The 22795-nt window shown below is 37.0% G+C and overlaps 1 protein-coding gene across 1 annotated transcript in view; it reads right to left on the bottom strand.

The window, feature by feature from the left end:
• Window positions 1-3851: 3851 nt before the first annotated feature.
• Window positions 3852-22795, bottom strand: part of NAP1L1 (nucleosome assembly protein 1 like 1) — a 28599-nt gene continuing 9655 nt past the window's right edge. The window contains exons 2-15 of the mRNA XM_058021996.1: window positions 18622-18656; window positions 17850-17938; window positions 16650-16752; window positions 15440-15581; window positions 14900-14980; window positions 14568-14696; window positions 13991-14062; window positions 13241-13380; window positions 11375-11520; window positions 11245-11264; window positions 9982-10104; window positions 8820-8852; window positions 8350-8400; window positions 3852-6605 (exon numbers count right to left, since the gene is read on the bottom strand). Coding sequence (XP_057877979.1) covers window positions 6570-6605; window positions 8350-8400; window positions 8820-8852; window positions 9982-10104; window positions 11245-11264; window positions 11375-11520; window positions 13241-13380; window positions 13991-14062; window positions 14568-14696; window positions 14900-14980; window positions 15440-15581; window positions 16650-16752; window positions 17850-17938; window positions 18622-18638 — 1182 coding nt within the window. The 5' untranslated portion in view covers window positions 18639-18656 and the 3' untranslated portion in view covers window positions 3852-6569. The remainder of the gene's footprint in view (window positions 6606-8349; window positions 8401-8819; window positions 8853-9981; window positions 10105-11244; window positions 11265-11374; window positions 11521-13240; window positions 13381-13990; window positions 14063-14567; window positions 14697-14899; window positions 14981-15439; window positions 15582-16649; window positions 16753-17849; window positions 17939-18621; window positions 18657-22795) is intronic.

Here is a 22795-nt window from a genome sequence, read left to right as displayed (position 1 = left end):
ATACTATGTCTGAGAGCACTGTTTTTAAACATACATTTATCATGGCCATAAAAAAAACTCTCCTCACATCAATCTTGTCAGCTAGGAAGCAGATCATGCTGCAGCATGTGCTGTGTTCTAACAGATTAGAGAAAAAAAAATCAAGAATGATGACAGCGTCAATGGAGTTTATCTCTGATAACATTTTTAAAAGGGTTTCCTCTTATAATCTTTTCCTCTTGAAGTTCAAAGGTAATTTTGATAAATTGCTGAGGGGTAAACAGTTTAAGGCAATAAAAGCAATTAAAATTTAGCTGGTTTACCATTTTCAAGGTAACTGGAAAACACTCAGGAACAAAGGCAACTTGACTAGCCATAAATTAGGCAGAAAAGGAAATCAATATCCTAAACCATCCATTTATATAAAGAATAGTCCCTTCTCCTTAGAGCTGAATGGATAGACTGTAAGATACAGTTCATTCTCACAACCATTTTATGCCTATTTTAACAGAGGCAAATGCTAATTTTCAAAAGATCTGAATACCATTCACCAATTGCCTCCACCAGCAGTTCACAGCCATTTGAACCTAAATTCCTTGCACAAATATCTGTGTCTAAATACAAGGTGTCTCAAAAACAGTTTGAGCTTATTTGCTCCTGATGAGGTGACACACTATCTTGAAACTCTCCTACTAAAGCAAACTGGTTAAAATGCATTCACCTATATAGGGCAGCTTAATAAAATACTGAGTTTATGTAAGGCATAGGACACTAGGCTAAACCTACAGAAGACCAATTTCTAACAATTCACCTGTTCAGTTTTGGTTGCTGCTCCACTGCTGCAAGCGAGCAGCCATTTGATTCCAGGTAAATGCACTAACCAGTAGTGAGGAAACTCACATTTGATTTGAGAGTGCCATGTTACACTGTACCAGCACTCAAAAAACTCTGCCCCCATCCCACAACACTGCACTGTAACACTAAGGACATGAACACACAACCTCTATCTGTATAATTTAAGGTGAGCTTTTTCTCGTTCTCAGTAACTGACAGTAAACTGCAATTAATCATATGAAAAAATGGAGACTAGTGTGGAAGGCCAATATTTTCATCAAACATACAGGAGAAAGAGACAATTCATTCTATTTCACCTTTCCATGACAAAGCACTGAATGTCAGATTTTGAACCCAACTCCAAACACTGATGGACATACTCTAATATACAGACTCACAGCATTCTTTATTCCTGGTGAAATTCACCTAAGCATGTGGTCAGAAGCAAACACACAAAACATCCATTTAAATTTGTACTCTATAAGCCAACAAATATTAACAGCCATTTAAAACACACTATGTTTGACCAAAAAATCCAGATCAGTCAAAAGCTACAAGACTAGTGCAGATGAAATACTGACAGTTCCATGATAAAATAAAATATTGTGCAGAATTTGCCAGTAAAGAATAACAAACTTTGTTTTCCTAGATGCAAGTCACAACTGAACTTCTGCAAATGTTTCTTGCATTACTATTTTGAGAAACCACATTCAACAGCTAGGCACACTACAATATCACACTGAGATTTTACATTACTTTTCTTGAAATACATATTTAAACCATTGCATTTATATAAAATGCTTCACATCCGCTACCATTATTGAAGTTTCAGTAAATACTAGGCAGGTTCTGCAGCTATTCCAGAAATAGCTGATGTGAAGATGCCTCCTACTGTCCAACCTTAAACACTACAGTCTGAAAATGTGACCTTGGGTGTAGACCTTTCCTGTCAGCAACTCCATCTCACAGATACCTGTATACACCCCTCAGTAAATGAAGCATAAATGAAACATTTATCATAACTAACAACCACACTGTGCCAGGCCTTAGCATTCCCTAAAACCCCTGGAAGTACCAAATAAATAAACTGTAGGCAATTCATCAGCTACTGGCATAGCAGCTTCTCCAGCCTGGCTTTTTCAAAGTCCTTTGCAGCACTTCCAAGGCAGTGGTTTTCCAAAAATACTCCAACTTAAGCTCACATATTGTAGAGACAAACTAGGCTGTAAACGAGCTTTTAAGGTTCTCAAATCTGACCAGTGCAGTAAAATATGCTATGAATTCAGAACAGTTTCTCCACTACAGGGCAAATGTAAATTTGAGCAATTACTTGCCAACACTCGAGCACACAGAAGCAAAGCTCATAAGAGGAAGTTCAGGACTCAGCCCCTCCTGCAGCTGCAGAGCCAACTTGTGTTGACAATTCACAGGCTTTAGTCAGACACCTGTGAACACAAGAGCCCTTCTGCCGTAGCCTCTCAAACCTTGTGTGCCTGTCCCTGGTGTACACAGGCACAGAAAAATATGGAATAAACAGCTTATCTGTGCCTGGTGTACCCTATCTTGTATGCTTTACTCACTCTGACTGACTTTCCTACAAAAGCTGAGATGCAGAGCACATGTGAAACACTACCAGGCCTGAGCAAAGGTCTGACAAGGGGATTTTTAAGAGCAATGAGACAAATGCCACATAGACAAATTTCTACCTCTTCTTGTTAGTGTATAGAAGACTGTATTATTTTCAGTAGATAATTTATGCTCAATTTAGGCAAGCATTACCAATTAAAAGTAAATTCTTTCAACATCCTCTTGATGTTGTGGGGAACCTCAAACAGGTTACTGAGCAACTATTAAGAAATGAAAATGGAGATGTGGTTGCAACTTCTCTGACCTGTAAAAATCTTGGATTAGAGAAGACCAAATCTGTACAGAAAAAAAGAGAAAGCGCTGTAAAGCTGAGTCTACCTACTCCAACATCCATGTGGCTCTGGACCCAACCTAGCAGACCACCAAGGCTATTCATGCTTTCATTATCAGGCTGTCCCTTTTATACTGAAGGATGTCGTATTTTGCTTCCTTAAGCTGCTGAGAGTGTCACAGCACAATCCTCTGCCCAAAAGAAGGCATTTGGTAAACAACTGCTGCATAGACACCTTTGGAAATAGGAAACCTTTAGCAGAAGGGTTAATCATTCATCTGCATATACGTTTCCTATCAATTTCCACATTGGGTTAACAATGGGCCCTGAAACACAGGGAAAGTTTTGAGTATCAGCTTGAAGGTGAACACATTAATTCTCTCCAGTTTTCTATATTCTGCTGGCTTTTTCCACTTAAAAAGCAAAACATTGCAAAATTACAGTATCAGCTATTAGTTTCAGGAACATCAATTTCAATAACCCAGAAGAGCATCCAAGCTTATGAAGCTAGGAGACACTAGTAAGCAGTGTTGCTATGCCCAGTGTTCAAATAATCCAAGGCATCACTTGTAACTGCACCAAAAAGTAAACTTCTAACACTTCTAACTCCAAAAATTAAAACTTTGGAATGCTAAGCTTAAATCTGGGCTCCTTTATTTCAGGATGCTGTATTTCTTTACTTTTTTTAACATGAACAAAGTTGTTTCAGACAGGCAAACTCCTCAGTTCTAATCTAATCTAGATTGCAAAGAGCAATTATGAAAGAATTGCAAAGAAGCCTCCATCTCCATCAAGCATAAGCCTCAAAAACCCCTTCCCTGTCATCCAAAGTCTCACTTAATTCTCTCCTCTTTCCTCACCCACCTCCCACTTTCCCCCCCCAAATAATTCTCCCTTTCATACAGCAAATAAAACTGGACAGAAGACACTATTTACACAGCTGTTAAATTATGGTGCATTTCTGCAACTGCTGCCAAAGACAGCAGTTCCTATTTCAGTGACACATTTTCCCAGTCAGAGCGTGTTAACAAGGTAAATTACCCTCCTCAAATATTAAAGGAGGAGATTCTCTACACCTGGTATAAATGAAAAGTGAAAAGAATGAGTCACGACACTCCAATCAATGTTGAAAGTTTAATGTTCCTGCTACATACTGCCTTTCAGAACTGCTAAACAAGAGTGTCATTAATAACAAAACTACAGTAAGCACCAGAACAGTTTTAATTTAACCAATGCCATAAGAACTGGCACCTCATTTATATTCTTCTTTTTGCTGCAGTCTGGAGAGCACAAGAACTGCTGATTTAGAACTAGCATGTCAATCTGGAGAGAAGCTTACCAAAATCTGTCAATAGGATGTATTTATGACCCTGGATCTTGCAGGCTGCAGGTGTGCATCTAACAACTCCCCTTTTCAAATATTGTATCCCATTGCATGTTATGAAGATGTTAAATGAGAAAGTAATCAAAAAGCAAGCCAAATTTGTTAAGTACTGAATTTTGAAACTTACTTTTAACAGTTCATTTTCTTTTAAAAATACAGTTACCAGATGCTGTTAGCAAAAATGGGCTAGATCTAAGTAAGGACTTCAGAGACTTCCCATATCCAGATGTATGAACTCCAAAGCCCCATCCTAATGACTTCTCAAGCTCAGAACATACCATCACAGTTTGGTCTCTACATGTGCTCAAGCTGAAACCTAATCTTGGGAGATGTTTAGAGAAGAGATCATGTGAAACCCAAACACCTGGCAGGGTCAAGGATAAAGGATAAGCATAAGCATGTTCTGATAGCACAAAAAACACAACCATATCTACTTTAACACATAGCTACTGAGAGTATTTGTTAACCTTTCATAACTGCTTTTTCTATGCTATAATCTGTTACCTAAAAACCACCTAAGATCACAGCTTCAATGGTCCTGCTTTACATACAGCTATAGATAATGAGCTCCTTCTCCCAAATCCACAGATACCTGGAGAGGAGAAGCTTGACAGGGATTCTGAAATGAAGCAGTGTGGTATTTAGGCCTTCAAGGAATTAAAAAGAAAAATCAATAAAAAACTAAAACATTTTAGTCAGAGGACACTAAACCCACATCTTCTTGAGGGGGGCTGAGGATTTAGAACGGCACTTGGGATAAGCTTCACTCTGTATTACTTACCCTCCAGCGAAGAGACATGCTACAGAAACTCTTCCATCAGCCCTATCCTCATGTGGTCATTGCCTCCTCCTTGTCCTGCTCTTTTAAAACCTTTATGGCTAAGTGTGTAAGTGGCACAAAAACCAGTAGCTACTGCAGAAATAGATCAATTTCCAACACTACAAGGACTATTCCATCCCTGAAAAAGCTATCTACTTGCTTAGAAGATTAGAATATATATTTAGTTGTGTGAAGGACAAGACAGCATGGACTATACTAGCATGCTATTTACCAGCAAAATTCAGAATACATCAGTTCATAGCCTCTTTCAGCTCAGTATGTTTAAGTACACATCTCACCAAGCACCTCCACTGCTAGGCTACAGGCAAGGTAAGAATGAGACGAGAAAGATCTTCTAGCCCATGTGTTTCAACTGACAAAAATATCCAATATGGACAAAGTATGAACCAGAATGTGCAAACACAAGCACAGTGAACAGAACATTAGGTGAAGAAAGCAGAATTTCTTTGGGTTGGTTTCCTCATAGATGTTTGATACAGTGAGGACAAACTAGAATACAGCCATGTGTTGCCAGCACTCCCTTTGACTGCAGGGCATGCTTTGCTCAGGACCACCTAGCTCCATCTACACAGACTGAAAATCCAAGGCACTTCGCTCCAGATTTCATACTAATAGGCAATGCCTTAGGGTCAGGCACAGCAGCACCGAAGTCCTTTATCAGATCTAGCCCCACTTCTAAGAACTTGTCTTCTCTAAAATGGCAGTGTGGACCAATCACTGAAACACTGAGCTCAGATTCACAAGTATCACACTGCAAGTGCAAAGTATGGATCAAACTTTCCAAACTATTGTGTTTGTTTTTCAAATGCTATATAATTTACTTTTCAGTAATTATCAGCTTTTTTTTTCTAGTAAAACATGAACTGCAGCATGTAAGATATGCATTACCAGTTTACACATGCAGATACACAAGTAATAAAACAAGACTAGCTTCTTAAAATACAAGGTTTTATTCACACCCCTGTGGTAAACAATAACCCTAATATGATGACTAGGTTTCTTTTGTAGATCACTATGTCACATGAAATACAAAACCCATAGCATAAACAAGCTGACAGTTATGAATGTGATCTCGTCAGGAAATTAAAACAAGTTATACTAGTCTTCTCAAGTAGTCAAATTCAAAATGCATCATCATCTCCGTTAGTACAAGTCACTGCCATTTCTATAACAAAGTAATGAAGGCACAGCTAGTGCAAGCAGACTTAAACCCATTCAGACTACTGGGCTGAAAAAATACTTTGGTTGGTTCTTCAGGAGAGAGTTTTCTCTAAACAAATATTGGTCTCAGTTAACAGTTCTGATCATCTTCACAGCTGCAGTCTAATAGCTACATGACAAAGACTTCACAAGAACCAAACTATGTAGCAATGAATTAACATTCATGCTTTAGGGCATTTACTGCATTCTACATATTGGCAGAAAATTATACTGTTAAAATGCTAGGTAGATTGAACCTACATTTTAAACTGGTTCTTAAGTGTTCGATTTCTTTTTTTAACAAATTGGTTACTTAATTCTACCAAGATACAAAACATAAGGCTGTAAGTAACTAATAGTTGTGTTTAGGCTATTACAGTGCAGGTAATCCTCAAGGCCACAGACACACTGCTTCACTGCTGCTTGCATTCTGCTGGGTTTTGATCCTTCTGTTGAAAAAAAAAGGAAATACAGTTTAGAGAAACACTATTTAAGAAGAACTAATCAATATTGCTAAGCATGCTTTCTCAAGCTGCAATATTCTTCTAAAGTTCTTCCATCTTATCCCTTGCACTAATTGTCTAGCATTTGCAACACTACTGTCATTGGATGCAGCAATATCCACACTGCATTTATTCTGGCTTTGTTGGCACATCAGGATACAATCCAGAATAAAAACCTGTTCAGAACTAAGTGTGGTGAAGTACTCTAAAAGACACTGTAACTGGAAAAAGGAGAAGAGTGAGGTGCAGTAACAAACAACCAAGCTCAGAAGAAGCATGCAGACCCTCTTCACAGTTTGAGACAAAAGAAACTTCCTATGGGTGGTAACAAGAGCATGGCCTTATGCCAGAAGACACTGTACAGCAATGCAATGAAATGCCAAATCACAGTTCCTAATGCCCTGGAAGCATCTTTTGCAATAAATTCCAGTTTAAAAATTCTAACATGGAAAACTTCTGTTCGTGAAACAGGCAGCCATTAATATGTCACAGTAATATGGGAATTCAAGAAAGTTTTTGGGAGGGGCAGAGTTCAGTTGCAGTTTTTACTCCATCACCTTCCTTGGTCTGGATAGCTATTCTAGGAGCAGAGTGCTTCAATAAATTCAGCTGGCTTACAGCCTGAGATCAGCTGGTACACCACTATAACACTACTCCTATCTCCAGCCTTTGAGCAGCTCTCTGAGCCTAGTCTAGCCCTTTCTCAGTTTTGTTTCACGGAGAAAAGCAATCTGAAATGGTGGAAATAAGTCCAACTTGCAGCTGTTTCATTTGGATTTCAAAACTTTCTTGACTAGGAACCAATCTGAATACACTATAGCAGATCAAACATCACCAAGATGGCTGCACATTTTGATCACAAGTTTGTACCCTGCCTTTCTATGTACAAAGCTAATAAGATTAATGTAATTTTCTCAACAATACTTTGATAGCAGCTCAAGCCATTCCTACTGAAAAACACTAATTTGAAATGACAAGCCCTTTTAACAGCAGGCATTTTGGAGCATTTCAGACTTCATGACTGCAACTTTCACCTGCCACATCAGATGCTTTCATGTGGCCAGAGGCTCCTTTCTCTCAGCTATCAAAAAGCTATGAATTGAGTGGCTCACAATTGTTTTTCCAGCCTGATTAATGATTTTTCCCTTCTTGTGGAATCAGAAAGCTTCCAGTTGCTCTTGGCTGTTCACATTTTAGGACTTGGCTGTAGATGCATTGCTGAACCTTGACTTCTGCTACCTCAAACAATGAAAGATTTGCCATTGACCTAACATGAAAGTGCGTGTTTTGTATTCTGCTGCGAAAACCTGTGCCAGAGCCAGCTTGTAGCAAGTCCCCAAAAACTGAAGCCGGATGACACAATTCTCTCCATGTCCTTACAACCATTTTGCAATGTTCATTAGGCAGCAAATTGGTGCAAGACAAGTTTATAGAAAACCAAGCCTGACTAACCTCAATGCTCAAAGCCAAAAGTTACTTTTACAAAATGACTCCTGGAGAAAGAACTTTTACAAAGTTTCTCTACCAATTCTACTCTGTCAGAATTAGGCCCGAAACAGCCTCCAAACAAAACATGCTCACCCATAGGAACTATTGGTTAAATACTTAATCTAAAATCAAGATTCAACATACATAAAATTTTAAATGTCTCTATGCATACAAACTTTAAACATTCATTTTAATTCCTTACTTTTGGTTCATAATCAGGATCATTTTCTTCATCTGCTTCTTCTTCTCCCTCCTGAAAAAAAACACTTAATATTTCTCTAGCTTAACCACATTCAGCTTCTGGAGCCATTTTCATGACAATTAAGATTAAACTGTACTCAATACATCCATTACCACTTTATGTTATACATATTGTATTAGTTTATCCTCCAATAATGTGTATCTTTTGAAATCAGTGGCAGCTTAATTTTTAAGATACCTTGAACGTTGTCTTAGCTTGGTTTGGGTTTTTGGTTGCTGTTGTCTTGCTGGTTGTGTTTTGTTTTTTGGGTTTTTTAAACTATTCATCTGAGAGCCACCAAACAGTATGCTCTATCTTATTTCAGAAGTAATTCTTAGCATCCACAGCACTCAAAAACTAAAGGAACTCTTATTCTAGATAACAAACTACAACACGTAAACTATTTGAATCAGGGGCATCTGTCATCTTACCTCATCATCTGCCTCTTCACCTTCTTCATCATACTAGAAAAGAAAATAAATAGTTTTGATAATATCATAAATGCCGCTATCTATAGCTCAAGTAGATGCCAGAGACCACTCCATATTGTGATCTTAAGAGAATCATACAATGGTTTGGGGTGGACGGGGCCTTGAGGGTCATCAGCTCTAACCACCCTGCCACAGGCAGGGAAACCTTCCACTAGACCAGGTTGCTCAGAGTCTCATCCAACCTAATCTAAATCTAGTCTCTTTTAATTTGAACCAAGAAGCTCCTGTGTCTGTCAGATTTAAAAACACTTTTTGCATCAGCATGAGCAATGTTCAACTTCCCCCGGTGAGCTCCGGCAGAGCAGACTGTCCCCGTTCCATGCAGCCCGGGAGGAGCTGATTACCCTGCGGTACCACTGGGGAACAGCAGAGGACAGCGGAGCCCAAAGCAACCCGTCCTGTCAGTATGTCAGTACCTCCCTCCTCCGCAGCCCCAGCCAAGCCTTTGCAACGAGGGACAACAGTTTAGATTCTAAACATTTATTTTTAAGATGGCATATATCTAAGCCATCTTAACAGTCAAACTGTCCTTGTTTAGCCAAGGCAGCGACAGAAAAAATCTTTTATACTTGTATAAAGTTCTGAGGTCTCACGTTTTGACAATTTCAAGCTTAGCTCTTTTAAAACACTTAAGCTTTTGCAGAACTTGCTATGATTATTTTGGCATGCTTTGAATGTGCTTATCTAGCTTTTTTTTTTAAAGTAAGAGAGTACTTTTGAAAGGATGAGACTTGAAAACTTCATAGCCCAATGTCACTGTAAGCACAAAGAACAGGCTTAGCAGCTAGAAAAAGTCTCATTTGTTCCCTGGCAGTTCATTACAGTTCCACAAAGTATTGGGTACACTTCTCTAGGAATGCCTTAAATACAAAATGCTACTATGACATCCTCTAGATGATCAGCTTCTACCACTGCTTTTGCCAAAAAACTCTGAAGTCACTACTTCAAAGAAGAATTATTTTTATACTGCTCTTCCTGAACAATCTAGGAAGGTCTGCTGCAACTAACATCCCATTCTAAAGATACCAATGTAAGAAATTACCCAAGCATGAAACAGCATTATTTGAAGATTTTTAGTGCTCTGCATGAATATTATACTTACATCATCATCATCATCTTCAATAGCTTCTCCAGTGAAGTACAGTACTGACCGGGGCACTATACGTTCACGCAAGAAGTGACCTATTTCAAAGTCTGCAGCAAGGATTGCCTCGGAATCATCATCCTGCAGAAAACAGTATTATTTTCTAAACTATAAGATGGTAACTACTTTTGATACATACACACAAGTTACATGGTTTTGATGTGGTCAGATTTACACAGATCCCATTACTGATTTTTTTGTTCCAGGAGTTGCTTTAGAGAACTGAACCTGAGGAGCCAAGCTCGACACTCTGAACAGCCCACCTACATTATAGAGGGAGGAGCTGCTGCTTCAGAAAGCCTAATTATATACCATTCTGGAGTTTCTTTTATTCCAAGTATAAAGATTATTTAATATCTCCCATAGACTTTCAGTTCCTATGCACAATACTCTTAAATAAGTGAACAATAGCCAGGTAAGCCTATCACAATAAAGATTCTACAACCTACTTCTGATTCCTACAGTGTATCCCCTTGATTCCCATTAGACAAAGCCACTACTGAAGCACTTGAACACTTAAAAACGCTCTCTGATCCAATCTGAGACTTTCACTCCTCTTGATTTCATACCAAGTGTTCTGCTGTCTCCCATCTGAGCAATTACTTTTTGTTTTTCTAAATGTTATGAACATACAGTTTTGGTGTCCATGCCAACTAGAGTTCTAACAGCATGCCTCTGGAAGCTTTAATTTCGTATTTCTCACTCAAACTGCATAATATATTCCCTACTGTTAAGTATTTTTGGTAGATTTCTCATTACAAAAATGATGGGTTATTACCACAGTGAGCACACAGAAAAGCAGGCTCATGCAGTTTTCTGTTCCTGTTTTATTACTTTCAAGAGTTAACAGCTTGAGAAATTATTAACAGAATAAAACACAAACTGGATACATTCAGCCATTAGATAAAATCATCCAAAGAACACCTGAAGGGAGAGACTTACACCACCCATTAGATCAAATACTAATAACGTAGATCACTACATTTCTACAACTGTTAACAATCCACAAGGTAGCTTTCAGGAAACATAAGCTATTAAAGTTGACTAAACTAAACTCTACCATCCAACTCAAACATTCCGCCTGAAAAAGAAAACTCAAATACATACTAGTCTTCATAAGTAGTCTCAGTTAAAGACAGAAGCAGTTAAAGCTGAGGCTGTCTAACAAATTTTAAAATTCCATAAACACGCCATCATTATTTTTTAAATAAGCCAACTTACCAGATCTCCACTTTCAGGAACTGTAGGGAAAAAAAAAAAAGCAGAAGAAACAAGTGAGTGAGATACATTCTACATCTAAAGTTAATACATGCAGCATTAACTAGTGTTATATTACTAGTGTTTAGTTTACCTTCAGGAGGACTGAAGAAGTTGAAGAAAGAGTCATTGGAAACAGTTTTTGTAACTGTCCTGACTGTTCCACGGCCCTTATGTTTTTGCTTCTTCTTAATGGTTTTCAAAGTAACATTCTTTCCTTTTTTCCAGTCTATCTGGCAACTAAAGAGTAAAAAAAAAAGCCAAATTATAGGGAAAAAACCCACAACCACCTCCTGCAGCTTAATACCGTTCCCCTTGTTACGAGTATCTACTGAGACTATCACAACTGCAAGAGATACAGGGAAGAAAGAATATTAAGTTAGTATTTATTTAGTCCTATCTTTTCATTAGTTTATCGTTTGAGAACAAGATTAACAGGTTAATTTTAGGATTATTTCCATCCAGAATTTTTTCCTTCTCCACTCAATCTCTGAAATGTTAATTTTCATTAGCTACCAAATAGTGCCTAGTTTTCTATCAATAGCTAGTACTGCACCAATTTTAGAGCCTCCCATCCATTGTAAAGCAATGTCATATTTGGGCATATTAGTAATATGCCAAAGTTCACCACACCTATCATTATAACCAGTAAGTCCCTAAAACAATGCATCAAACAAGCATGTAGGTTTTGGCTGATTTTGAGTTGTTTGTGGGGGTTTTGTCATCTTGTGTTATATTCATTTGTTTGGGTTTTGGGTTTTTTTGGGTTTTTTAACTCTATTCTGCTTACAGAGCAAAATCATGCCTACAGGCTTCCCTAACAGTCAAAGCATTCTGGTGACAAGTAAATGAAAAGTCACATCAGTGAAAGTAACTGCATTTGCAGAAGTTTCTGGATTAGATTCTTTTACAGACTCAAAGGAATTCAGTGAGTTGCTTTGGGACAAGAAGGGGCCATCCTAGCTACAAGAGAAACCAAGGACTAGGAGTTAATAATTTTTATAGAAGCAGTGGCAACTCACACCAAACCCTGTCAAGATTCATGATTTGCCAATCAGTCCAAACTGGGGAAGACAAAACAATTTAATCAAAGCTACCCAAGCATTTAAAATTAAATCTTACAGGACTTTGGAAAATATGTTAAGTGACTGGGAAATAAAGAGGCAAAAAGTCAGTATGAGCAACTGGAGATTAATTTTAGAGCAAAACCAACACTGACTATGCAGTGATAGTCTGTAACTCAGTTGTTATCACTCAGAAGAACAGTCAGAACACTGGAGACTTGAACACAAAAGTTACTGAACAGGCCCAAGTGTACTCATAAGAATAGTTATGTACAACATAGTTTTCTCTCATCCCTCTGTTCACAAAAAAGGGAAATGTAGCAGAAAAAATTACTTAACTAATTTAAAACAGAAGATTTCACTAAGAAAGCAGTGTGACAGCTTTTTAAAAAGAGTAACCTGGAATTATGAGGACTATTCTCCATTTCTCAAATAGACAGAAATTCAAAGGCAAACATGCAACACTTATAAAACAAAATGGACAACTGCAATATAAAAAATAAATCTGATATAAATTCCCCAAAATGCGGCATGTCAGAAATACAAAAGTATTAATAAAAGCAATCAAACAAATTCTAGCAAAAGGTATACAGGCCTACTAAAAGATACTAAAAGATTTCAATTCCCCTTTAGTGACTGCAGAACAGTAGTTCTAAACAAATACTGACTATATTTTTATTTATATGCTTATAAATTACACAATACAAATAATGTTTTTCTATATTGTATTGAAGTTATTGGTAACAACAAAAAAACTCATATCAAACCTAGCTGATCCCAAGTTACTAGGGGAAGTATTTTTCCAGCACCTCCCCAAGATGCTGTAAAACTCTATAGCTGGATAATGCTAAGGACAAAGCTGCTATATTGCCTTAATAGTATCTATTAGCACTTACCCTGTACAACCCATGATTTCTGGTCCGTCAAAGGAAAAGGGATCAGAATCATCTGGCTCTGACCTCATTCTATACGTCTTTGTCAACACTTCATTTGTGAAGTAGTCGTTTGGTTCAAAATGAAATTCTAATGTGAAACTCTTAAAAAGAATTGCAGAACAGTAACTTTAATTATTTACAAATACCTTTAAATTCTTAACACCTAAATCCAAGCAGTACACATGCAACAGAATACACCTTTCTCCAATACACGCATAACTTATTCTAGAATTTGCCACCCAAGTCTTAAAATCTTTTCATTTACTTGATCTTGCACTTTCTAGTTATTGTACTGCTGGCAGTAATGACAGATCTCCCAGCACACTGATTTCCTGCTACTAATGTATAGGGAGAATTTCCAAATTTAAAAATATTATAACTTAGAAAACGGTCTGATTTCTGCCAGGGAAATATATGAAATTACAGCAGTTACACAAAAAGTACCCAAAGGTATCAAAATGCAATGGTGAAACCTAAATTATCAGCTGTTAAGGCAAATCTCATCAGAAGCTGAAGGCTAAATTCAGTATACACTCATTCACAGGGTGATGCAAGATTAGCACTAGACCTTGTACTGCTTTCTCAGAAGCAGCAGCTGTATATTTTCTCATGATTTCCACAAGACAATTGGCTATCACAGACCATGTTGCTAAAATACAAATAATTCTTAAGATAACATAAAAGTAATCTTGTTTAATAAGTCAAACTAACCATAGGTTGTCCAACTTCTGAAAATTTCACTTTTATATCTTTTAAGTATTTCAGGATAGGTTCATCATGTTCCTGTAGAGAAAACACAGTGTATTTAATTTTCATAACATTCAATTACACACAGATTTAAGGCCTCACAGAGATAAAAAGCCATGTTTAGAACAAGTTTGACTTAAAAAAATAAAAACTTGTAACAACACTGAAATACTTCCATGAACATGACCAGCAGATGGCAACAATGGCTGTTACAGAGTCCCCAGTACAGTACACAACCAAAACCCACGCTAACACCACATACAATTTTTAGTCTTGTCTAACACACTTGTCACACACATTTCTATAAACACCAAAAATTCATTAGTATCGTAGAATAGGTTCAAGAAATAAAACAGCAGGGAGGTATTTCAGTACTCTGTACTCTCGCTTGAAAAGTTACCAGAGATGACATCCAAGTAACAGTTCCATAGCAATAGCTCTCCAACAGACATATAGAGTATCAAAGTGTTTCCACTGCTTTCTTAAAGACATTTGGATTAATTACCAATGCAACTTTAAACAAAGCTAGACCACTGCCTACCTGAACCATATCACTGAGTAAGTCCACATTCTTGAATACTGTCAGCCAAAACTCAGGGATTCCTTTAGGGTCTTCTTTTTCTTCATCTTTTTTTTCTTCTTCAAGCTTAGCTTTCTCTTTCATTTCATCCTTGATAAAATAAAAATATTTGGTTTCCTTAATTTTAAGAGGTTCATCATAAGGTTCATCAGTTCTTTGTTGATATCAGTGTCATGTGGATGTTTAAGCAACCATTAAGAATTAGCATCATTACTAACAGCAAATAATCATTACAAACCTCTTGTTTCATGCTAAAGCTTGAGACATTGATGAGAACTAATTAAGATACTCACTGAAATTTCTTCGTCAGCATCTGCTTTCCATTCACATTCTTCTTCTGTAGGTTCATAAATGGCATTGATGATTTCACTTCGCTGGAAGATTAAACCAAGAATAGTTTTTAATTTCCTACTCATTGCAATCAGCAATGCCCTAACCAATAAATTCCTAATCCTAAATTACACAATTAGTAATACATTAACTATCTACCTTTTCCTATGGCTCTAGAAGATTGATTCAGCAGTTAGGAGGTTTACAACACACTAAAATAAACACCAAAGTCCCAGAAAAGTTACAGTATCATCTGACATTTGCTCAATTAAAATGAGGTTTGATATACTGAAGTCATTTTGGCAACTATGGAACAGACTTAACTTTTCACTCTGTCAATCTTAGTTATATTCACTTCAATGGCAAAATTGTATCAATTGAATTGAAGGGGCACATACGAGACCAAAGTAATTTGGAACATGAATAAGTGTTCTGGTTTTTATAATCCCTTGCTGTATTTTAGATGAAGCTTTAAAGTACAAATCAGAGTAGCACTAAAATACCTTGTCAAATAAGGGCTGATAGAGAGCAGCATACTTTCTTTCCAGCTCATGAACTTCCTCATAGAACTTTGCTTCTATCTGTGCACACTGAACTTGAAGATTCTTGAGAGCATTCACACGTCTTTTAACAACTTTAGGCAAGCTGAAAAATTCAGTGACAGAACTGTTACCAACACTGCATTTTAAGGACATATTGATCTCTCCTTAGCCAGACCCCTTGCAAGTTAACCAACTTGTACCACAACACATTTTACACTCTGTTTTAAGATTTAGAAAGTTTAAATCAAAGCTGCAACCATTTTCACCAATGACATTGAAATCCTTAGCACAAACTCTTAAACTGAGGCTCAACCACAGTTAAAACCAGAGTATTCCAAACACCTGGGTAAATCATGAGAGAAATTTGTGCAATAAATCTTCCTTCTAAATACAAGTTCTACATTATTAATGAGTTACAAAGTAAAATCACAGTATTGAGTACAACTAAGAAAGGTCTTACCATTAATTTATTTGGTTTCATGAAAAAGTTCAAGACAGTTGTTATTTTTCGCTTAGATATTTACTCTTCAAAATTTGCTGCTTTGTTTCACTGACTGCAGCAGCTAATAGCACTGTCTTTAAACACACTGTCTGACCCAAAGTGAGCCAGAACTGGTTGGCTAAATGAGACACTGTACTACAAATGTGCAAAAGGAAAGCAATTACTGCATGCCTCATAAATGCAGATCAACTACAGAAAATTTTGGCAAGAATTTATAGCAAGTTTTCATACTGAGAAAACCACATGAAGTACTGCTAATAACATTGCTGTATCAGCCAATGCTTACAGTCTAAGCCTAAAATTACTATGCTAGAGACACCAGGCCTCCAAGCATCTGTCCAGTTTAAATAACTGATGTTTCACGACCAAGGCAAAGCTACAAGAGAGATTCCAAGGATCAGGAAAGTATCCTAACAAGTGTGCCATACTGTAACTGCAGAGGAAAACATCAGCTACTAAATGCTAAATATCAGCATTCTTCATGAAACTTCAAATAAAAACTTCAAATCTGAGATGCACTACAAACAGACTACATCAGTTTTTCTGCTATCTGAGCAAATAAAACTACATAAACAGTGGTTTATGACCATAAACCATAGATAACACTGTTCAGAAAACATTTTAAAAGAACCATTTTAACACTCTGCTCATACTAAACCAATGCTGTACCTTTCTATATATCCTGCAGATGTTCCTACCAGACCATCAAGTCTTTCCTGAAGGGCTGCAAGAATCTGAGGATTTTGCATCATCTGCACAGTCAACTGCCGAGCTGAATTAAAAAAGAAGATTAAGTAAGCACAAAGTGCATCTTCTGGGACCAATCTTGAAAGAAAGAATTGTGCATAAAATAAAGAAAATTAGACAAGCAAGAATTACAAATGCAGAAGAACTGTTTAAAACTGTGTGAAGCCTCCCTAATACCAAAATACGTTTCTGATTTATAAAATCTGATTTCTGTCTAGGATTTCTAGAGTATAATTTCCCCTCTGATTCTCATCTAAAATAACTGGGAAATCACTGAAAACACACATTATTCATCTCTAGGCTCCTGTGGGACACCTGAATACTTACCATTTAATTACTGTAGGCCATTTAATTACTTCAGCTAATTAGCGCTCCCCAAAATTTTGCAATCCAGTTTTGAAAACACTTCTTTCGATAGATTAGCAAAGTATACCATATTGAGCAAAATGTTCTATTTTAATGTTATTATTCTGCTTGGGCAAACTTGAAACATGGCACTATCAGCAGTCCAAGTAATTTTATTGCAGAGATTATTAGTTATTTCTCTTTTGGCTAATTGCTCTTTAGATTCCATCTGTGCCCCCACACTTCAAATACAAAGCATGATTAAGACTGTTCAGCACTGACAAAACAAGCATTCTGATATGTGCTTACGTTATTTGTTGAGGGGGGAATAAAAAAGAATTTATTAATTTCAAGAGTGGTAACACTAAGCATGATTTGTTCTGTTCACTGTCAACTCAACAGGAAATTATTAGCAACTAATCAAAAGTAAGAGATACACATACACACATATGCACACATTAATTTTTTATACTCAAAACTTCATGTTTTAAGTTTTTAAATAATCCTGTTACATATCCACAATAATCCTGTCTTTTCCAATTATACAGGTGGCTGGCACTGCATGAACCTGGTATTAAACATGACTACAATGAGTAACTGCAACTAATAAAAATCACTCAATTTGAAAGAAAAAGTCCTTGCTTCAGAACTTAAACACAATTGTCCATCTGAAATTGTTTTACCACTTCCTATTTTTTTTGCAGTAAAAACTTTTTAACACACTAACTAGAAAGCACATACGCTTAGAAGTTTAGAAACTCTTCTTTTCAACATTACCTTTGCTGTTGGCATCTTCACCAGTTTCTTCTTCTTCTACTTCTTCAACATCCTCCATATCCTGCTGATCAAGTTCAGACTGTTCTTTGCTATTAGAAATATTCAGTAACAAGTTCATTCAATCAAGTAGTTAATTTTATAATATACTCTAAGGAGCTTAAAGAGCTCAAACTAGAGGTTATGTTGGTAGAAACAAACTGTTGCATCTTTTGACATGTGACAAGCGAGTCTTAATAGACAAACAAAACCAATTTTGTCTTCACAGAAGTTTCACACTTGACAATCCCAGAACAGTTTACGGAATTAGCAACTTTCCAGAATTACAAAGTTTCTTTCTATAAAAAACTCCTTCATCTCCTGCTCTTATCAACCAGTCAAAGCCTCCTTCTGCTCCACATATCTTCCTTAAGAGTGGGTAGGATCACCTACATTATACTTTGAATGCCACAAAATAAGAGCACTCAAAGTATAGAAAGAACCCTACATGGAGTGAAACAATAGGAATGGGCAATATTATCTGGTTTTCCCCTCCAGAATTCCAACTAATATAGGAAGTTGACTCATGCCTTCTTCCACTTTCTTATTTACTTACAATTAAGATCACAAACCCATTTATCATGAGCAACATAAGCTTTTCTCCTCAGGTCTTGCCACAGTGCTCAAGGTCAGTATGCAGACCCCGCCTATCCAGTATCTGGAGAGCCCAGCCATGTCAAGTACAGCACAGGACACACTCAGAGCTGCAGTAAAATCACAAACAGATTTTACTTACTTGTCTACGTCTGCCATTCTGCAAGACTTCAAACTCTAGGGAAAAAAAAAGAAAAAAACCACATTAGAACAGGAGCACTAGATTTCAGTTATAAACTCTATGGCCACATGCCATAATACTAAAGGAAACAAAATCATGTCAGCTTTATGAAATGTGATAAATATATATTACACTCTGAAGCGTGGCACATCTCCCTTGCACATTTTGAGCTGTCAGTCTTTAAAACACAGAAATTTTGAAAAACTTCATTCTGGTTTATAACCTATAGATCTACTCACATAAACTGAAGTACCAAGTACCAGCAAAACACCATGTTGAGTTTTGGATTGTAGGACTGTTCTAATATCACTGACTGAAAATTAGTCCTAAGTATAAAACTGGAATATAACCTGAGAAAAACTGAAGCAAAAAGGGTGCTGGTAACTGTTTAATCATTTCCAGCATGTGATTGCAGACAGAACATACTTACAGCTAAAACAATTTGAGAATGAAGACGCCTTTTCGTGGCTTTACTTTTAATCCTAACTTTACAAAACCAATCCAAGTCATTCCTCAGAATAGCCACAATATTGCAACATTTTACAAAAAAAATTATGCCAGGTGCCAGGATAAAATTTTTTAACGTGACCAATTCCCATGCTCAGAATGATCACAATTTTCTTAAATATCTTAGTGAAATCATAAACATATTCCATACACAGTAACTAGAAGGATTTAATATTGACACTAATGCAAATCTTGCATACCATGAAGAACCCATGTTCTCAAATATATTATAAAATGAGTAACATTTTCTACCAGCAAAACAGTACTTGGGAGTATATTCTCCAAAAAGATCTTTCAGGTAACTTGAAGTCTAACACAATACTATGCACAAGAAAACACTGTCCTGTTATTACCAACTGCCAGTAATTCAGGAGGCTCCAACTACCAGGAATAATTTGCTGGCCCAGAAAGCAAGGAAACTAATGCTTTGGAGTCTCCATTTTACCTGCTCTCCTGTAAGCTAAACAAATTGAAATTTCCTTCAGAAATTTCAACTCCTTACAATGCATTCAAATGGGAATTTTAGCAAAGTGTTGCACGGATGTGTTCCAGAAAAAGAGAAAACTGCATTTGATCTACTGAAGTGTAACACAAAAACACAATCCCAGTAATTAACAGTCAATATGAAGAAACAACTTAGAATCTTCAGAAATCAACTCCCACATTTTATGTAAATATAATCTAAATATAGTTTTTCTGGTGTCATAAATACTTCCCAAGAATTACATGGAAAGAAGGTATCTGATGTCCTCCTCATTCAGGACCACAATTTCATAGCACCAAATAAAGATCTAGAATGTAATCACAAAGATTCAATTCCTTAATATGCAGAAAAACTAGAGAACCAAAGCCATCTATTTCAGAAAAATAATACAGTATTCGCTAATAAATAGGATGGGAGCACTGCAATAAATCAAAGAAAATCTAACAATTCAGTAAGAAGAATTACAGCAATATTCTTGACTCATTTTATTCAGATCACATTTGCTTGTCTTGCGATTTCAGTTTTACCCATGTAACAATTCCCTGCAACAATTCAAAAGACCCTCCTTTGAATATCATTCTCAAAGATAGCATACACTGAAGACCTACAGAAACAACATACTACAATTACAACTCTCACATACAGGGCCCTGTTTTACTTGAGCAATGTAACAATTAGCATTATTTTTGATGTACACAATATTGCATCCATGAAAAATATACTACTTTTTCCTTACACACTTCCTCTTAACTTGTTTTTAATGCATTTCAAGAAGACTGATAGTATTGCTGTGCAAAAGAGCACAAGATGCACAGCTCACCTGCCTCTCACACATTTTTCTGCAAATCCAACATAGTGATGCTCCTTGCAGAGACCAGCAATTCCTTTCTCTGTTCTCCCTATCAAAAAACACTTTAATTTCCATAAAACAGGAGGTAGTTCTTTCAACAAACAAGAGACCAGTGGCAGCACAAACCCTGTGGTCTCTCCAAGTCAATGGGCTAGATCAAACAGCAGCTGAAACACCTTAGAGGTTTTCTGAAAGAGACCAACTTCCACAGTTCATTTAAACATTTTTTCCCAAATGAATACAAGAGTGGCTATAAACAAATGATGCCTAAAAACCTCAAGAAGCATCCATCCCACCTCCAACAAGGGCCATTAGCCAATACATTGGAAAAAAGCCAATACATTGGAAAAAATTCATGGTAAGAATTCTCCCAGAAACACTTGTAGCTTTCAATTACGTTCAGCAAAAACACACTGGATCAGAAGTGCAGGTATTTGACAATGTCATAACAAATTTTTATTTCAGAAACTAGTCCTCGTTTTCCCTAGAACCAGCAGGTAAGCTGATGATATCACTCAATTTCTCAGGTGCAATATTCAGCTCAGAGATCAGTTCAATGATTTTTCTACACTATGCAACTGTGTAGCAGAGAAAGTTTCACCAGCAGTCTCCCATTACTGAATTCCTCACTGGGCCCTTATTTTCAACCTCTGAACAACTACTTGTCATCACAAACTTTCCTCCATCCTCTCACTGTTCATCCTCTTTCCAAGATCATTTCTGACTATGCTAAAGGCATTCATCTTGCTACAGCACCCTGTGGGACTCCAGCATGTGCCTCTCTCCTCATTGCAATGGGCAGTTATCACCCTCTGCTTCCTGACTCTTAAAACAATCCCTGCAAGCACTGTATGGTTTCAAATTATGGCCCAGTTTACTCAGAGAGTTTGAATAACATTCTTCAAAGATTTTTTTGAAATTAAAATAGACTGTATCAAGCAGCTGTCAGCTTCAGAGCCTCCCTCCAGTGTGTTTCTCTCTCTCATCCAATTTTTCCTATTCTCCTTGCAGCAGTCTTTTTCATGTCCCATCCTTTAATCTTCCCTCCAGTTTTTACACAACTCAGTATCAGAATGTACACAGTTGGAAGAGTTCTTCTGCAAACTGAGGAGATACTAGTGTCTGTCATGACAATTATCTGCCAGCTCTAGACAACTGTTCTTGAGTAAGGAGACTACAAGGCACTGCCAAGAAAACTATGCTGGCAGACATTTAGGCTAATCTGTGCAACCCACTAGCATGGAAGAGATGTAGCTGCACCACATTTTGTTTACTGTCATTTACTTAACCATAAGTTTCTCTGCAAACACAGCTCAACTGGCTAAAAAAACCCAAACAGAAACAAAAACACTGCAAAAAAGCACTGAGAAAATGCATTCCTTGAGAGCAAACAACCTCCACTATCTCTGAGCAGTGCCCAGCTCAAGGTCCTGGTCTAGTCTTCAGAGTTTCAAATACACTACATACCACATTTAATAAAATTTTAATAGATCACTGCAGTATTTATTTTGCAGGATCTCCCCAGCAATAAATATTGAAATATAGAACTCCTATCAATCCACTTTCCATAAGACACAGTTCATTCATAGGTGCATTTACTTTCATAAACAGCAGCTACACCTTGGCATGTGAGCAATGTAACCACTAGCATCACTCCCTGAAGTAGTGCCAGGGAGATATCAGTTCACCAGTTGTCACTGCAGGATTATAACAAACCTGGATACACCTGGTGTGTTACTTCAAACCTCAGTGTCTAGGTAACTGTTTTGGACTAAGATACTGCTTGGAATATAGGAGTCCTGACTGCAGGAAGAGGCTTATGAGCACAGGTAAAGAGTAGTCTACACCCCTGCATAAAGCCAGCATGCAAAAAACCTTAAAAATATAAATATACACCTTAGTAAAATATTTTACTTCCCTCTTACTTGAACAGCTACAGCCACTAACTGTTTGAATGCAGTAGATGCATTAGCATCAAATACAGAGGCACCCACTGGTTTTACTTACAATGTTTTGCTGCTCATTGTAAAAATATGCAGAAGAAAAGCAACAGTTATCTTTTCAGGGCTTGAAAGAGAACGTGTAGGAAGTTCATGCTACAAAAAGAAAGCAAAAGTACAGAAAAGCAAGGTACAGTGCGAATTTCCTATAGGTTTAAATTAAAAATCTCTTTCATACAGGTACCTTAAGCTTGCCTGCCATCACAAGAAAGCACATTCTTTATCAAAATCAAAAGGTTGGAAGACTTAATCCAGCACTAGCTTACCCACTGTTTTGAGTGTATCCTCCAGAAT

The sequence above is a fragment of the Melospiza georgiana genome, chromosome 4, assembly GCF_028018845.1.
Source record: "Melospiza georgiana isolate bMelGeo1 chromosome 4, bMelGeo1.pri, whole genome shotgun sequence".
Lineage (NCBI taxonomy): Eukaryota > Metazoa > Chordata > Aves > Passeriformes > Passerellidae > Melospiza > Melospiza georgiana.
This window is presented reverse-complemented; position numbering and strand designations above follow the sequence as displayed.